Source organism: Syngnathus typhle, linkage group LG9 (assembly GCF_033458585.1).
Source record: "Syngnathus typhle isolate RoL2023-S1 ecotype Sweden linkage group LG9, RoL_Styp_1.0, whole genome shotgun sequence".
Taxonomy (NCBI): domain Eukaryota; kingdom Metazoa; phylum Chordata; class Actinopteri; order Syngnathiformes; family Syngnathidae; genus Syngnathus; species Syngnathus typhle.
In genome coordinates, this window is record NC_083746.1 from 840,503 (window position 1) to 858,359 (window position 17,857).

The 17,857-nt window shown below is 48.2% G+C and overlaps 2 protein-coding genes across 3 annotated transcripts; both read left to right on the forward strand.

Moving 5' to 3' along the window:
• The first annotated feature begins 905 nt into the window (after nt 1-905).
• tfpia (tissue factor pathway inhibitor a) lies at nt 906-5,984 on the forward strand. The gene is made up of 7 exons (XM_061287127.1): nt 906-1,170; nt 3,728-3,931; nt 4,048-4,224; nt 4,339-4,398; nt 4,547-4,615; nt 5,305-5,493; nt 5,721-5,984. The coding sequence occupies exons 1-7, from the start codon at nt 1,077-1,079 to the stop codon at nt 5,786-5,788; spliced, it is 861 nt and encodes a 286-aa protein (XP_061143111.1). The 5' UTR covers nt 906-1,076; the 3' UTR covers nt 5,789-5,984.
• Nucleotides 5,985-6,996: 1,012 nt separating this feature from the next.
• calcrla (calcitonin receptor-like a) lies at nt 6,997-16,186 on the forward strand. 2 transcript variants are annotated; one of them, XM_061287126.1, is made up of 14 exons: nt 6,997-7,181; nt 11,265-11,363; nt 11,631-11,787; nt 11,869-11,979; nt 12,051-12,163; nt 12,249-12,340; nt 12,431-12,557; nt 12,704-12,857; nt 12,925-12,985; nt 13,275-13,341; nt 13,428-13,646; nt 14,211-14,252; nt 14,357-14,556; nt 14,672-16,186. In XM_061287126.1, the coding sequence occupies exons 2-14, from the start codon at nt 11,289-11,291 to the stop codon at nt 14,676-14,678; spliced, it is 1,425 nt and encodes a 474-aa protein (XP_061143110.1). In that variant the 5' UTR covers nt 6,997-7,181; nt 11,265-11,288; the 3' UTR covers nt 14,679-16,186. The 2 variants fall into 2 exon arrangements, with proteins under 2 accessions (XP_061143110.1, XP_061143109.1); XM_061287125.1 differs by having other exon boundaries at nt 6,998-7,181; nt 14,357-16,186.
• Nucleotides 16,187-17,857: the final 1,671 nt, after the last annotated feature.

The window sequence follows — 17,857 nt, forward strand, 5'->3', positions numbered from 1 at the left end:
CCTTTTTCATCCAGCATTATTATCCTTGGGTGTTTTATTGAAGAGAATCATGAGTGTGGCAAAATGGGGCCAATGGGCGCAGGCACTCCAAATGTGTTAGGAAGGAAGCTGAAGCGCTTCCACAAAGGCCGTAAATCAAGTCGAGAGGCGAAAAGGATGAAAACAGTCGGCTAATGTCCTTCGCCTTTTCAGGAACCTTCAAGCCCACGGCGCTCTTATCAGCTTGCCTCGCTTCACAGACACAAAAGATATACTGTGAGGAAACATAGCTGAAACTAAAGTCATGAGAAATCCTTTGAATTCAGCAAATACATGACGATAGAATAAATACAATGGCATTAAAGGTGATGAATGGGCCCCTCGCACCTCATTTTTCACAGCCAATCCTCAGTGCGATTATTCATTCATCTTTCAGAGGGCCTCAGCAAAACAATTTCTCGTCGCCCATCCGTCTTGTGTACCTGCTCTCCGTTGGGGAATCCCCCTCTAAAGGTTTTTCAAATGATGACCCTAGCTGTAAGTCAGCCAAAATGGCTGCTTCAACTCAAATCGACGGACGTTCACTTCCATTTTCAAACACGGCCTCTTTGGAAAGACACTACAGCTGCAATTGACTATTATCTTAATAATCCATTATTATGGTGATCATTTTCCAATGAATCGATAAACCAAAGCATTTTTTTTTCAAATTGACAGTGCAGAAAATAAATCCATCAATTCAATTTCAAAGTACAAGCAGATGTTTGCACTGGTTTGATTTCGATTCAACAAAAGATAACATCTTTTCGAATGGATTTTTTTTTTCTACACAGAAGGTGCGTAAAATAATGACGTCAACAAATTGCACAGAAGTTGCTTTTCCGTGGACTGGAAGTGACTGACCAATTTCTTGAACGCTATCTGTCGTCGTGCGCGCAGCCGCCACTTTAGTCAAAGGGAAGTGCGCGCGCGCGCGCGCCCCCACCGCAAGTTGACAAGCTTCGAGTGCGTCAACACAAGTTTTCCTTCTCCCCGTCCTAACTTGACAGCCGCGACGGATCGGGCTGCCGGTTCTTCAACACCACCAGCATCGAGTTATGCTTCCTCGCAACGACGACAAGCGGTGGCGGCGGCGCCGCCGGTGGCTTTTGTGCGTCTGCCTTTTGGGGACCTGCAGCGCAGCCGCGCAAGGTAAGAAGACAACGCAAGTCGTTTCCCCAAATTGTTTACCTTTCAACCCCTCAACCTGAAGCGACTTGGATGAAATGTAGTAGTTAAAGGTGAGCGCGCTATAGTCTGTCTATAGTCAGGTAGCACACCCACCGATTGTTCCAGCCATGTCAAGACACGTCCGAAGTCCACATCCACACACTCACGCAAAAAATATGATCGGGCCGGGCCGGGCCGGGCTGTTGTGCTGCCATATCAGGTCACATAAATAGAACATTTCCTGTTATCCATAAAGTAGGCCTGCACGATACTGGCAATCTTTCAAGGTATCGGTATTTGCAAAGGATGCCGATACCATGCACCGCCGTCGATACTGACACTTTGGTGAATCACCGTGTGCGGCAGAAACAAAGAAAGGTCTTTGTTCGTCATTATCTATTATTATTTGAATTGGAATTGAAGCAAAACGTATCAATCTCCCATTGATGTCCTTTACCGTAATGAAACCGAGAGCTGTGTGCTCGTCGCCACGCAGACGTCGACTGCGCTGACGTCTGCATTCATTATCTTGCTCCCTGGATGGATGCTGATCACCGCTGTTGGGGGACATGATGGGAATCTCCATGGACTCGGCTGGCCGGATCTGTTATTTCTGTTCAAGCTTCGGGCCACAGCCGACAGGGAAAGCGCACTTGTCATATTCCGTCTTTATTTACAAGTATAGCCAAATGAAAGCATCAAACATGAACACGCTTCACTGGCCAGCTAATGTTTTGCTTCTTCTTTTCATCTCCTGACACAAAATGGCCTAAATATGCAAAAGCAGCCTAATTAAATGCCCAGGCTTGGAGTAAATATGCATCTGTTTGGCTTGGGCTTGTGAAAAACCAAACTAAAAACCCGAGTGCACTTTTCATGAAATGTGATCTGATCTTTCACGCTCGGAGCGCTGCGTGTTGGAGCTTTGCAGCGAGCGGTTCTGGTTGGGCGTGACGCCGCTATTGTTGGCCAGATGATTAATGACGCATGACTTCATGCCATCTCAGGCAAATGCTTGTCTTATGTTTGCGCGCGCGCGCGCGCGCGCGCATGCGGGCCGAATAGCAGTCGGTGCCGAGGCGCCTTTGCCGTTGCTTTCCTTTTGCCGATTACAAACTTGAAGCTTGCGAGTCTGAGGATGCATGAGCTCTATTTCTGGCACCAGTCCTATTTTGGGACTTTCGTAAGGGTTCAGGAAGTGGTGAATGTCAAGGGATACGCAGCCAATCAATGATAACAGCGAGTCTGTATTTCACTGGAAATGTCCGATGAGGGATTACTTGCGTATTTTGTGTCAAGTGCGAGATACGAGCCAAGTGTCCGTCCGATCTTTGTGTTCCGGCGCGCTTGTCAAATCGCAATTGCAATGGGACGCGAAATTGGAAATAATTGGGGGGTTTTTTTTCAAAATAAAATGGATTTGTTATTTAGACTTGAGTTATTTTCCAGCTAATTTTGTGAATATTTACCGATCCAAATCAGATTTTTATGTATTTATTTATTTATCTATCTATCATATCAATGCCAAAAGTTGTTGATGAAAACATCCATGGGTGGCAATTGTACGATGGTGTTGACAAGCGTGACCTCGGGACAAGCTGTGAGTCATCTCCAGCCCTTTTGTTGACTCGCCTGAAGGAACTGTTCTGCGAAATTAGACCAGCTGAGTCTTACGTGGCGGGCGCACCCTTTTTCGACAGTGACCAGGTGTTGCAATCCCACCCAACCTTAAACAAATACATTGAATGACCGGAAGAAAAAAGAAGCTCATGCCGGTTTATGACTTCCCCCGAGTTGACAGGGATGTTTGTCGGTGGCCTGCTCTTCTACTTTACAGCGAGTCACTTGACTTCCTGACCCCTCCTGCATACGAAGAGCTTCTTGTTCTTGGTGTGCGTTGCGCCAAAACAACTCTTGGCAACGCTCTCGCTTGTTCGCCAAGAGACACAGATGAAAAGTGGGGCATCAATGGGGCACGCTCCATTTTTCAAACCTTGCCTTTCATGAGGGCGAGGGAAGCTTTGATTTATTTTCAGGAGCATGTACAGAATGGGATCCACGGATCAGATCCCAGGATGGCCCCCAAACACCGAGGTCACAAATTCAAGTCTGAGCGCTTGCGCTAATGCTGGTGGCTTTGCTCTCTCTCTCTCTCTGTCTCTCTCTGTCTCTCTCTGTCTCACACAACTGTGCACCTTGCAGGAACGTAAAGTTGGTTTCCTAACTTTTTGAGATGCTGCTTTAGGGTTGCATGATGAAAAGCACTGTCTCAGCACAAACACTCATCACAGAAGCAATTGAAGGACGATGCCGATGGCCACGACTTCTATTAGAAATGACTGAAAGAGAAGCTGATGATAAGAGTGGGGAAACAAAATACATTTAGTGCCCCAAAGCTTTAGTGATAAGGTGGAACCTCTATTATTCTAGGATTCCATTTGATGATTTCCATCGCCTAAATTGTGTCCCGTTCTTGACGTGACTCGGCCATCAAATGTCAGAATGGACGCGTGCCTTGATTTTTCATTTTGCTTTTCAGAGGCGGGAGCCCCGACGGAGCTTTTCATCTTCAACGAGCTGTGCGCCATGAAGGCGGACGCGGGGCCTTGCCGCTCCTTGAAGAACAACTACTTCTTCAATGTGGACACGGGCCGCTGTGAGCTCTTTGAGTACGGCGGCTGCGGAGGGAACGCCAACAACTTTGAAACGCCGGAGGCCTGCCAGGAAACCTGCCTGGTGTCGGGTGGGTGCCGCACCGTGGAAGGTTTTCTGTCATCTGTGTGACTTTTGGTCGGTTTTGTTCACGGTGCCACTCCGGCTTTCTGCCTGCCTGCCTGCCTGTCTGTCTTGTTTTGGTAGAGGATAAAGACCCGTGCCATTTACCCAAAGCGGAAGGTCCCTGCCGCGGCCTGGTCACGCGTTTCTTCTTTGACAGCAGCAGTCAACGCTGCAAGCGCTTCTATTACGGCGGCTGCTTTGGCAACGCCAACAATTTCAGGAGCATCGGCGAGTGCCGGGCCAGATGTCAAAAACAAGGTACGTCCTCCATCATCTGACAGCAAATCAACGTCAAACACATTATTTTGAATTTTGAAGATCGCTTTTTGTCTCGTCTCGTCTCGCCCTTCTGCACGCGTTGTGCTGATGTAGAAACCGTCACGGTCCAGAACGGTGCCAGAGAAACCATCGGTGTGCGGCCAACCTTGACTGGTAAAAGTTCAAGGATCTAAATGTGACATCAATTCCTAAGAACATTTGCTACCCTTACTTTTAAAAAAAAGTCTGATTCTTTTCACTGTTACTCGAGTACATTGAATTGCAAATTCCATCCCAAAACTATTTTCATTTTGTTTCTCAGGTGAGCAGACAGTCATCACGAATGAGAATGTGGTGCAAACGAACAACACGGGTCCGGACCATTCGCAAGGTAACAAAATTGCAGAAAGACAAACAAATGCAAACCTTGAATTTTTGGGCTCCGGGAACCCTGAGAGGAACCTCCAAACATTCCCACGGCCCGTCAAGTAGTCTTTTATTTTTGTTGTTGATTGTTTCAATCACTTTCGGGCATTTAAATCGACCCAAAGACAAAGCAGGATTCAAAAGCATGAGCCAGCCAGCTCGGCGAGCCTTTTTTCCCCGTGCAATTGATATGAAACACCGCCCTCTTGCGGCTAGAACAAAACGTACATGCGCAACCCCAGTTCTTCTGCCTGCTTTCAACTTGGACTCACTCATCAAATGTGACTGAAGAATTTTTGACTTGATGAGCAGCACATTTACCTCTCCATTTTGAGCTCCTTTTCAATTGATATGAAACACCGCCCTCTTGCGGCGGTAACAACATCTACATGCACAACCCCAGTTCTTCTGCCTGCTTTCAATTTGGACTCACTCCTCAAATGTGAGTGAAGAATTTGTGACTTGATGAGCAGCACATTTACATTTTGATGACTTCAAGGCGCAATAAAAATAGTTTGCGCACATGGTATGCAAACCAACAATCCCTGCTGGACGCTGCTCTTTCTTGTGGTCTTGCGCTTGATGACGTTCATGTTTCAAATTCGGGGCCCGACCTCGGGGGAAATGCGAGCGCTGACGTTGCGTGCTTTACAGATGCGCCGCTGCCAGATGCGTGCTGGGGTCCCGCGGAGAGAGGAACGTGCGACGGCAGCGTGCGCAGGTTTGCTTACCATGCCGAGACCAAGCGCTGTCACGAGTTCCTCTACAGCGGCTGCGGAGGCAACAGCAACAACTTCAAACACCGCCGGCAATGCATGCGCAAGTGCATTAAAAGTCAAAAGGGTACGTCTTTTTCTTTTCCTTGTGGTTCCCCAGGCAATTGGGGTGGAGCTAAAGATAAAGCTGTTGCCCTGGAAACGCCGCAGCTCCGCTTACTCTACAGCTGTGACATGTTTGTGGAGCTTCGGTGCCGTCCGACGGCCGAGCGCTATTGGAAAAAGTCAAAGGATGTGACGATGAAGTCCTTTTTGCTCGTTTAAATTGCACCGACTTTTGTTTGTCTTTGTCAGGTGGTGGCGAGAAGATGATTCGAGTGAGGAAGAAAAATATCCCCAACATTCTCCGGGGTTCCGTCTGAAGACGTTGGCCAGCCACACTTGCGCTCGCTCCGCTCGCTTTGCCTAGAGTTACCCGTATTTATCAGCATGAAAAGAAATCGTGTAGCTTTTGAGCTTGCCGTATATTTTTGATACGAAACGCTTTGCTTTGTCCTGGACAAAAAGCACTTTTGTTTTGCCACTGTGATTAAATTCAAAAGATGTCATTCACATCAACATCTTGTGATCAGGCTGACGATGTTCTTTAAAGCCCCACAAGGGGGCAGTGTTGTTTCATCACGTTGTTTTAGTTTCATCCCGGCGGTGGCTCTCATTTCTCAAAGCATGTCTGCACCATCACTTTGCTCAATTCTAAAAACGTCAACCCTGGGCCAGACTGAGAATTGTTCCCAAATGCGCACCGATCGATGGCTTTTTATTTTTTCACTGAACATCTAAAAGATACACTCGGGATGACAAGCAGTTGCTAAGTGTTTGTTCTTGGCTTGAATTCCCCTTGTCTCGTTTGGGTCGCATGTAGTGCCGAATCTTTAAATTCCCATTTGTATTGGTGGTGACAGCAGACGTTGCACAGGCCTCAGTCACCGGTTGCGATGCACTGACTGACCTTTGCATGCACTTTTTCCTCCGTATGATTGTCAAAGCTTGACGTTGCCAAACATTGCTTTGGCAATGAAGTCTCGAATACCTGCTGGCTGCTTCCCAGCCTGCATGGCAAAGTTCAAACACAAATGCAAATGACTGACATCCTGCATCATTCCTTGAGCCTTTTTCCTGTTATGATTCACCCTTGGGAAGGATGAGAATAAACAGCCATTCACGACATTCCACTTTGGAATGCCTTTGAGATTTCATCGTACAAGACAGATTCCGTAAAGACATAAAGCGGCCGAAGAAAGTAGCCAGACTCATATTTATGACTCAGGCCACTGTTTTTTTTTTAATTCAGAATATCTTGAAGATCTCCAAAGCCTCATTCCATACGTTTTTTTTTTTTTTTTTTTTTTTTTTTACAACTGCAGTTGTCTTTGGGGTACGCCAAAAATGACCCTCATGATCAACGTGAGCCTCCGCCTAAAACGGGTCAAAACAATGAACTATTTATAAACTCATTTCCATTTTTGTTATATATTAAAACACAATCCAATCATCCGCGGTACGTGTGAACGAGCGCGAGCGCGCGCGCGCACGCAGTTGCGACGAGCTGACTGTGACGTCACAGGAAGCGGTGGGCTGCTTCCCAACGCCAACCTGACAGCAGCAGCAGCAGCAGCAGCAGGAGCAGCACACACTCTTACTTTGCACTGCTTCGTATGCATCTAGTCGATTGACTGCGGCGACACGCAAGAGTGGACGGACGGACGGACGGACGCCTTTCGTATTTCCCCTCTTCGGAAGCAACCTAGCTCCGCGGTAAGACACGGTCGTGTGTTTTTATGCGGTGGCGGCGTTATCGCCGTGATGCAGAGTGGAATGAATGCGCGGTTGCAGTTTGCTCAGCCGTGCGTGTTGATGCGTAATGCATAGATGGCACCAGCCAGCCAGCCAGGCAGTCCAAGCCGTGCCGTGCCGTGCCGTGCCGTACCGTGCCGTGCCGTGCCGTACCGTGCAATCACGCCAACGACTATTAACAACATGGATGTGCCGGCAGGGGTTCCGTTGGGTTATGCATTCCGCTTTTAATGGAGTGCACCCCCCCCCCCCCCCTTTACCGATCGACATGCGCACTGGTTGGCTGACAAATGGCAATCTGCTTTTGCTTCTGACCTCACGCGCGCGCTCTGTCTTCTCTTCGTGCATACTTCGGGGCTCGTCCGTCGCCTGTTTGATTTGATTGCAGCATCGCCAGATTGGACCCACAGCTAATGTTTTGAAAGCGCGCGTCGCGACGTTCAGTGCTTTTCCAGCTGGAGTGGGCTGGGCGAGCCCCGAGCCAAATCATTTGCTTTGACCCAAATTGGATCTTATCGGACCTGCGAGATCTGCCGCTTACATTCTCGGCGTCACGAGTTGTTAAAAGTTGCTCAAACGCCGATATTCAAACTGCACGTATTTGAAGTTAGAAGATGTTATTTGGTAACGTCTGCATGTACTGAAGTCACTTGGTGACGTGTATAGGTGATTGTTTCTCTTTAGTTATGCTTTACATTTGGAAATTCTATCAATGAGCAGTAAGCAGGCATTTGTAATCTGTTACAAATACACTTGTGGCAACGTGTGTTTTTCTCAATCTCCAGTTGAACTGTTTGGAATCTGTTCAAGTTTCCATCCACTCACCGGGTCCAATTGGACATTAGTCTTTTAAAATACTAAGAATATGAAATAAATATCAGGTCAAAGAAATGTAAACAAAAGTGAAGAGCAAGAAACGTTGGGAAACAAACAAATGTACCGGGGTCGGGCCGGTTCTGGGTGGCAGGCCACATACATATTTGCCTTAGCTAGCTTTGTTTTTACTTGTGTCGTCTCGTTCGTATGGATGACCAAAATGCTCGCGCTCCTTTTGCATGCTTAGCCATGGTAAACGTTGGGATTTCAAGACTGGCGGATCAGATGAAGGTTTTCTGCCGGCAAGCTTGATGTCCGAGGATTTTCCAACTTGCCAGTTGGGAGTCCTGCCAAATGGGGCTGGCCAATCATGTGGCTCTGACATCTTTATGTGACCTCCACTAAATACGCAGATGACAAATACGCCTACGCCATGACATCTTGTCTGCTCAAAGCGTCACAATTCATTTCAGTCGGAGCTGAAAACTCCATTGTTGACTGCAGCGAATCTCTCCTTTTAATCCATTCTTATAATCCCCGCCGCTCATTTCCTTATCCTTGATCTAGGTAGATGCTTGCTTTTAATCACTTTAGCCAGTCTTATTATTTGAAATGATTTGACAGTAAAACGATTCCACTTCCTCCGGCTCAAAGTGCACAAAGGAGCGACGGCACCGTTGCAGCGGTACCTTCAGCTTCAGTTTCAAAAAGCTTTTGAGGTAATATTTCCGCTCATCCATTATGAAGGGCCGTGTTTTGCGATCCCACTTCATTTGGGCACACGAGGTCCTTAACGGCCAGGAGGAGGCGGACAGTGCATGGAAAGAGACCGCCGCGGCCGCGCGTGCACTCTCTCTATCTATCTCTCTCTCTCTCTCTCTCTCTCTCTCTCTCTCTCTCTCTCTCTCTCTCTGTGTGTTCCGTGTTTGGGAGCGCTAAACAAAGCGGCCGGCTTGACACAGGCTTCCTGATTTAAAGTGTGGGAGGGAGGGAGGGAGGGGTCACCTGGCAGAGAGGAAATGGCCCCCGGGGGCTTGGAGTGCATCTGTCCTCCAAAGGTGAACTTGCGGTGCTGCTTTGTTACCGCGCGCTAACCTTTCAATCATTTGGACCAAAGTATGAAAATGTTGCATTGTGTATCGTCCATCCACGTTTGCCTTTCCCGAGTACTTGGAACGGATCTCGCCCGTCGCGTCGGCCGCTGGGTGTCTGCAGGTCACCTCTCGGTCGGGCTCCCAATTAGCTCAAAAAGCCCGCGCCTCCCAGTGCTTTGAATTGCTCGATCGAGTCCATAGCGCCGTGTGAGAAGCGCTCGAGAGACATCCGGACATTTGAGACGATTCTTACGTAAGCCCACCGAGGAACTTTCAGTTCCGAAGCAAAGAGCTCGGTTGGAGGTCCAGCGCGGTGGCCGACGGGGAGGCTTTGGCTTGCATTCCTTCAAATGGTTCCGGATCGGGACCAGTTCATTTGTCACTTGATGAAGAACCTTTTTATTAGCGCGCATATTTTTCATGGGAACATTTTGGGGGAGGGGGAGGGGGAGGGGGGTGGCGGTGTTTGTTCTGGCTCGCGGCGAGTTGTCACAGCCCCAAGACAAACAGACGACCCAAAGCTTCTGGATCAAATGAACAGATAGCAACGAGATTGTCCTCATTTTTGACTAAATTCAATAAGGATGTGGTCCACGTGAGCGGATGCCATTGTTGAGGGCGAGCGGCTCGACTCGTCTTTGCTTTTGGAGCGCTCGCTAAAAGACGGACGGGCCCGTGCAGCGGAGCAAATTAGAGGAATGAAGCCGCTTTTGCCAGCGGATCGCAGCGCGCGAGTAGGCGAGGTGGTGGTGTGCATCCAAACATTTAGATAAGCGCCCGCGAGAAGTGCCAGTAACATTGCAGGTGTCGCTCACGGCCCGGCCCGGCACGGCACGGCACAGCCCCGCACGGCACAGCCCGGCACGGCACAGCCCGGCACAGCGCGGCAGGGCCAACTTTATTTTTAAGCCGTGTATTTTTATCAAGCTATTTGTACAATTTTTCCCTTGCGCAGACGAGAGGCCCCTGGAACAGGATCACCTCGTTATGAGAAGAGCCGCCAAAGTCATGGCCAGAAAGAGAATATGAAAATAAATAAGCCTGCAGGGAAAGCGGCGTTGTCGTCGCGTACCTTCTTGGAATGCGCCCGTCTTGACAACAGATGGACTGCAGCAATGGACACGTAACATGCGCCACGGGAAGACGCCGCGCAAATCCTTTCATTTTTGCCATACTCGAGGCTAGCTACGTACCAAGTGTCGGTCGCTCTCTGCTGCCATAGTTCTCATTGATTTCATTGATTGGCAAAGGGCGCTCTGGTTTGTGGCGCTACATTGACTCTTCAAGCATGCAGCTTTATGTGGACAGACGACCAGGTTCCTCGAGCTCTGCAGATAACGCTGCAATGGGGCTTGGTTGATGGGCTTGAAGCTCCGCCCACACATCCGTGGGAATGTTTTTTTATTTTCCATGACATCTGGCGCCGCACCATGGAAGTTGACACGAGGGTCCATTTTGTGGTTGGAAACGCGCTAGTACATAGATTTTGTGATGCTCGAATGTCCAGCTGATCCCAGGGGAAATGTCCTCAAGCTATATATTTGGTATGGCTGACTGAGAGAGGAAAGGCTTGGAGGAAGCGTGTTTCCAAGCAGATCCTTCCTGCTCGCCCGTTCCTCTTCAGTTCAAGCACTTTTCAAGCTGGAGGCCGCCTCCACTTTGTACTATCCACGGTGGTTCTGTTGGCAGCCAAAACCACCAATGTGGGCCACCTTTATGCCTCTGATTTGGCAATTGTTGCCCTTCATAAAGCCATACCCCAAATGGCTCCGAGGGCTTTGCCGCCTAATGAACACGCCGATTGCAGCCAGACCGAGAGGCAGCGGGAGTCGCTGAGCGAGTTAGCCGTCGCTAACCGCCGGGAGCCGCCGCCGCCGCTTTGCGCTTGGCTTGAATGATCCATTTTCGAGTGGCCCCGTGGCTTTTTCCTACCTCAATTAGTACGTGGGATGCTCGTCCATTGTTTTGTCATCTCAGCTCTGCTCCAACGCAAACATGAAATGCGCTGCTGCAAACAAGCCTCATACAACGTTATATGACAAAATGCCCATCGACGCGTGTCTCCTGGCATGTTTTAAAGCCGCCCCCGCCCGAGCTTTTACCTCATTTTGTCATTTCCGATCTCGTGTTCCAGGTCTGCAGCTGCAAACGCCGTAAAATGCCCAACAGGAGGATGTCGAGCACCGTCAGGAATGGACTCGTGGCACTTATGCTAACGTGTTCCCTCGCAACGGTAAGGCTCCCCGCTCTCACACAACTGAGTGGAATTTTCTTTTTTCTTTTCTCAACATGTCAACCCTCCTCAGAGTGTGTCTGATTTTTGCTATTACCAAAATACCCAGAACCCAACACTGTTTTTTGTCGTTAGCAAACAATATCAACGAGCAGGGGCGCAAAAGAGTGGGAAAGAGCATGAAAATGCTCATGTGTGGCCTGAACGCTCGTGAGATGAGCAACGTAGCATTTGTGGTGATGGTTCCATGCGCATTTGTCCTTGCAGCTGTGCGTGAGGGCAAGTCTGGAGGTGAACGAAAGCCAGCAGCAGCAGCATCCGACCAACGTGTATCACGACATGGGCCTGACCAGGAACAAGATCGTCACGGCCCAGTTTGAGTGCTACCAGAAGATCCTGAAGGACAAGCCTTCGGACAAGCAAGGTAGAAGGCCCGCCCGCCCGGCTGGAGGTTGACTGGCGGCGGAGCCCCGACTGCAGCGTTTGTTTGCCTTTGTGCTTGCAGAGGCCTTGTGCAACCGCACCTGGGACGGCTGGTTGTGTTGGGACGACACCAAGGCCGGCGTCACCTCCGAACAGCACTGCCCAGACTACTTCCAGGATTTCGATCCTTCGGGTGAGTCCCTCGTGTTTGCCATGGTGTCCATTTGGGTTGGGCATGATGTATTTTGCTCTCCTTGTCTGCAGAAATGGTGACAAAGATCTGCTCGGGCAGCGGCCAGTGGTTCCTGCATCCTGAGAGCAACCGCACGTGGACCAACTACACGCGCTGCAACGAGCACACCAGCGAAGGCAGAGTGGTAAGAAGAAAAGAAATCCACTCAGATGGACGTCAGACATCTGTTTGATGGGAAGGAACTGAGTGTTTGGCTCCGTTCCCCGCAGACAGCAATGAATCTTTTCTACTTGGCTCTCATCGGACACGGACTGTCGCTGACCTCCCTCTTTGTCTCTCTTGGAATCTTCTTCCACTTCAAGTGCGTCATCATTTCTTCACTGGGTCGTTCGTTCGTTCGCTCGCTCACGCAGATCTTGTGACTGAATCGTGGTTTCGCCTCTCCCGACAGGAGTTTAAGTTGCCAGAGAATCACGCTTCACAAGAACCTCTTCTTCTCTTTTGTGCTCAACTCTGTCATCACCATCATTTGGTTGACAGCTGTGGCAAACAACCAGGAGCTGGTGCAGAGGAATCCGGTGAGTGCGTCTTGACGCTCATTAACTCCGCCCACCGAAGAATTGCAGCTGCTGCTGTGTTGCTTTGGCTCATTTCTCGTGAAGAAGCAAAAGCGCTGCACGCCAAAGGTTTTTTGTTTTTGTTTTTTTTTGCTTTTCCGGCTCAGACAAGCTGCAAAGTGTCACAGTTCATTCATCTCTACCTCTTTGGCTGCAACTACTTCTGGATGCTGTGCGAGGGCATTTACTTGCACACGCTCATCGTGGTGGCCGTCTTTGCCGAGAAGCAGCACCTCATGTGGTACTATCTGCTCGGCTGGGGTACGTCGGCTCAGTAGGTCGTCGCTGCGGCAACTAGAGAATTGACTGTTTTGGGGGTTTTTTTCAGGCTTCCCGCTCATTCCTGCTTCCATTCATGCCATTGCAAGAAGTTACTACTACAATGACAAGTAAGGGAACAAACGGCGGACGCTATTCGCTAGCCTTTTATTTATTCGATGAAAAAAAATCTGTATCAAAAAATAAAAGGCACATAAAAATCCATACCAAAAAAAAATCCATAGAAAAAAAATCTATATTAAAAATCACAACAAAAATGCCCAGCTGATATTGAATTTGCTTCAGTTCTGACGAGACGAGAGGAAAATCCTGCCAGCAGGCTCTCTGGTTCATCCGCCACATGTCCCATTAATCGTGAATTATCCGCCCCTCCCTCTCTTGTTGTCTTGTGCACATTAGCTGTTGGATCAGCTCCAAAACATCACTGCTCTACATCATCCACGGTCCCATCTGCGCCGCTCTCCTGGTAAGAACCTTTGCCAATTCTTCGGACGCTGATCAAAGGTCGCAGCTCATCCGCTTGCCCGCCCGCCTGCTCGCCACCTCCCTCAGGTCAACTTATTCTTCCTGCTGAACATCGTGAGAGTGCTCATCACCAAGCTGAAGGTGACCCACCAAGCCGAGTCCAGCCTGTACATGAAGGCGGTGCGAGCCACCCTCATCCTGGTGCCGCTGCTGGGCATCCAGTACGTGCTGCTCCCCTACAAGCCGGACGGACGCGTTTCCTCCGAAATCTACGACTACATCATGCACATTCTCATGCACTACCAGGTGAGCGCCGTTTCACTCCTTCTTTTCATGCCGTTTTTTTCATTTTTTTTCATTTTTTTCATTTTTTTCATTTTTTTTTCATTTTTTTCATTTTTTTTCATTTTTTTTCATTTTTTTCATTTTTTTCATTTTTCTCATTTTTCATATTTTTATTTTTAATATTTCTAATATTTCTAATATTTCTAATAATTTTAATAATTTTAATAATTTTAATTTTAATTTTAATTTTAATTTTAATTTTAATTTTAATTTTAATTTTAATTTTAATTTTAATTTTAATTTTAATTTTAATTTTAATTTTAATTTTAATGCGGTCGAGCGTTTTTCCGTGGCGGGCAGCGAGCGGGAAGGAATGTAGAAACGGCGCGCAAGTGTTGACATGGGCGGGCTCCGTCCGGGCTGCTGGGCCGCCTTGCTATCTGATGGCCGCGAGCGCTTCCAGGATGAGCAAGGCGCCGCAGGAAGCAAGAGGCCTAAACAAAGTGGCCCCAAATTTGGGGCCGGGATTTTGATGGTTATCGCGTCCGAGCGCCCTCACGGCCTTTTCCTTTGTTTGCTTGACAGGGTCTGCTGGTAGCCACCATCTTCTGCTTCTTCAACGGAGAAGTAAGACTTCCTTCCTTCCTTCTTTGTATCGGATCCAAATGTCAGGTCCACGCGAGCGGCGTCCATTTTGGACGTGCCCATAATCCTGCCTTTTCTCCGGTAAGGTCCAAGCTGTGTTACGGAGGCACTGGAACCAGTACAACCTGCAGTTCGGCAGCGGCGCCGGGAACCACTCGGACGCCCTGCGCTCGGCGTCCTACACGGCTTCGTCCATCACCGAGGTGCAGGCCTGCTACAGCATCGACGGCCACTCGGAGCACATGAACGGCAAAGGGTGCCACGAGGCCGACGCGTCCATCCTCAGGTCGGAAAATCCCTTCGCCTGAGAAGACGGCCCCCAGCCGGGCCATGCCTTTGAGCTGGCTCGTGCCAAAGTGACAAGACCCTCTTGGAATCACAGTTTCTTCTCCTTTTCCCAGCAACTGAATCACCAGAAACGTATTTCAGGGTTGCCGATGAAGCTTCGGAATCCCTGGCATCGCTTTCTAAATGGCTGACCGGGCCTCTTATCAGTGGACAAAGTCTCGACGGCAGGCCATTTCCGAGACATTTCTCAGCTCGTATTTTGAAGGACTTGAAGTGTGGCCAATGGATGAGCAGGCCTTCCGAGACAACGCGCTACTTTCCAGTGATCTTGGAGACGGACCTTGGTCCGTTTCCGTCCAATAGCTTTTCCGACACGGCACGGCACGGCACATATCTTCCGTGCTCACCTCGAGATTTTGTGCCACAGCAAGTGGAACTTATCCCTCCCGACAAACTTTTTCCATCATAACAGGATGCGTGAAAAAGTCCAAATTGAACAGGAAGTCGGCCATTTTGGCAACATTTCTCTGCTTGTACAGCGATCGCCTTTGTAGCCCCAAACAGGTTAAGGTTGGTTCAGCCCAATTGGTTTCGAGGCTGCGCCGTGAACATGAGCTTCAGCTTCATGACCCACTTACAAAGCACGGATGCTCCACGTAACCATTTCTTCCTACCATCTTAATTTATCCATTATTATTCCTTTTGATCCCGAAAATATTTATTTGCGCTGTTGATAAGCTTCCTTTTTGCGTCGGTCCAATCCTCAAATACATACGCACCTCTTATTCCTTTGGCAACATTTGAAAAGCATTCGAGCTTTCTCTTTCTGAAGAAGAGGCGGAGCCAGACCCAGAGCTCCTGCTAACACTGGAAGGGGGGGGGGGGGGGGCAGGGGGGGTTAGGGTCAAGCATTGAAATGAGCAAAAGTTTGTCATTTGACTGTTATCGTCGCACACCGCTACAGTGCCGTATGAAGAAGAAATGAGTTTCATGCTCCTTTTGTTGACTTCAATCATTGGAATGGACGTGATTGGCAAGGGCAAGTTTTTTGAGGTTCTCGCATCTGAATGAAAAACGTTTCTAAACCTCAAGTTGTAAATAGCTCATTCAACTTTCTTTTTTTTTTTAATGATTATTCTTAGCATTACTTTGGACGCAATTGTTGTGCGTGCAAAACCACCGTACGAATGCAAACATTGGACCCCGCCAACTTTGACGTTGGAGTCATTGTTGGGCAGATGTAGACATTTGGCCAGATGAGCATAGCTGAAAGTTTCCATCTTGAGAAAGGTCCCAATCTGCCAAAGGATGCTGACGGGTTGGTCGTAATTGACTTGTTTTGCAACCACGAAAACATTGGCGACCACCTTCAGGTCGTCGGGCTCCACTCGAGTTCTGCTCTTTTGAATGTAACAAATTCTGTGATGTGGAGAAAGACACTATATTTGCATTCAATGTCTATTTTTATGAATATTCCACTGAAGTGAACGACGTGGTTGTCGTGTCAACGGCAGCACTTGTTTGTTTGTCTGCAAGCTTTGTTTCTCTTCTCGAGTTCATTGTGAAGGAATATAACTCGGCGCCTCTTTCTTACACTGACCTAATAAAGGCAAACCACCATTTCCGTACAGTGTTGGCGTTCTTGTCCGTGTTGTTGTCGGGCCTTCGGGCCCACTCGCGCACAATCTCCAAATGAAGCACACGCAATATTTTTGCTTTACTTTCCCAAATGACCAAAGCAGTTCACGCTGAATAAAACGTTTTGCTCTTCAACAATTATAGTTTGGTGATTTTGTCGAATAAAACTATCCTAGCCAGTTTTGAAGTCTTTTCAGAGTCGATCGTGACCAAGGCCTATATAAGTGTCGCGTTTGGGTTCGGTTAGGGTTCAAGTTTGGTTAGGGGTAGGCTAAGGGTTAGTGCTATAAAAGCAGCACTCTTTCACGTGAACAGGGTTATTGCTTCAAATGAGGCTTCTAAATTAGCCTCAGAGTTTCAAAGTATGCTTGAAAACAATGGTGAGTCTTTCATATTCAGATCTAAAATAGAAGCTATCAAATCAAAACATCAGCACCATAAACATAGACAGTAGGTGTGTTCATTTCAACATGTCCTCTGTGCTTTGGAAAGAAACTGTCTGTGTCAGCAACTTGTCAGCTTTTTGTTTTGCTTTTTGGGCTTGTGAAAGTGCTTTGCTACTGCGTCCACATCCAGCTCCAGGAGATTCCAGGAAGCAGCGCATTCCCGGCGGACGGAGTGACGGAGAGCTGCTGATGACAAACGTGTCCGAACATGAGCTGGACAAAGAACACAAACAGATGCTCGCTCACTCGCTCGCTCACTCGCTCACTCACTCACTCACTCACTCGCTCGCTCGCTCACTCACTCACTCACTCACTCACTCACTCACTCACTCACTCACTCACTCACTCACATACATCATTTATTACGTCACAGTTAAAATACGTACGTGGGCCTCAAGTGCAGCCATTGGGAACTTTTTGGTACGTGGACTTTAAACAGGATTTTGTGACGTTTCAAACTGTCATTCATCAAGCGCTCCATGAGTGATGTGCATTCCAGTTCTTTTCAGTGAACTGAATCGTTGGAATCGGTTCACTCAAAAGATTTGTTCAGAAGAATCGTGCACCGAATCGTTCGCTACACTTTATTTATTTATTCTTCTTTTTTTTTTACCTCGTGTAGTGTACCTGTTGATGTGTCCATGAGTTGTACCTAATCACAGGCCACTTTATTAGGGAAATATCATGGTCAAAGGTCACAGGTGTCAAGCTCCAGTCCTCAGGGCCGCGTTCCAACATGTTTTCCAAGTGACCCTCGTTAAGCGCACCTGTGTGAAAAGTTTTAGCTCTTTTCACGTGCTGCAGGAGCTAAAACTCACGCCCCACAATAGTTTTCTTCTTGCTAGGGGGGGGCGTAACAGAAAATAATTGAGAAGCACTGGGTTAAATAAAGGTTAACCTAAAAAAAAAAAAAAAAAAAAAAAAAAAAAAAAGTGAACCCTGAACTTTGAACCCGCGGTGACCCCGCGGTGACCCCGCGGTGACCCCGTGGTGACCCCGTGGTGACCCCTGGGTGACCCCTGGGTGACTTTTAGTTAAAAGTCGAAAATGTGCACATGACCCCGTGAACTTTGAACCGACCTTTGACCCCTGGGTGAACTTTGAACCGTAAACTTTGACCTTTGACCCCTAGCTAATTACGTTTTTTTTTTTTTTTTTAAACCGCCATAGCAGAACGATCCATGGTCTTCAGATGCCGCGCTGTCGCCATCTCCT

Bases quoted from the DNA above. Each gene is read 5' to 3' on its own strand.
- calcrla (XM_061287125.1), top strand. From the start codon at position 11,289: ATGCCCAACAGGAGGATGTCGAGCACCGTCAGGAATGGACTCGTGGCA. The intron at 12,164-12,248 runs GTAAGAAGAAAA...CGTTCCCCGCAG, and splicing joins ACACCAGCGAAGGCAGAGTG to ACAGCAATGAATCTTTTCTA. The intron at 13,647-14,210 runs GTGAGCGCCGTT...TTTGCTTGACAG, and splicing joins ACATTCTCATGCACTACCAG to GGTCTGCTGGTAGCCACCAT.
- tfpia (XM_061287127.1), top strand. From the start codon at position 1,077: ATGCTTCCTCGCAACGACGACAAGCGGTGGCGGCGGCGCCGCCGGTGG. The intron at 3,932-4,047 runs GTGGGTGCCGCA...TTGTTTTGGTAG, and splicing joins GGAAACCTGCCTGGTGTCGG to AGGATAAAGACCCGTGCCAT. The intron at 5,494-5,720 runs GTACGTCTTTTT...TGTCTTTGTCAG, and splicing joins GTGCATTAAAAGTCAAAAGG to GTGGTGGCGAGAAGATGATT.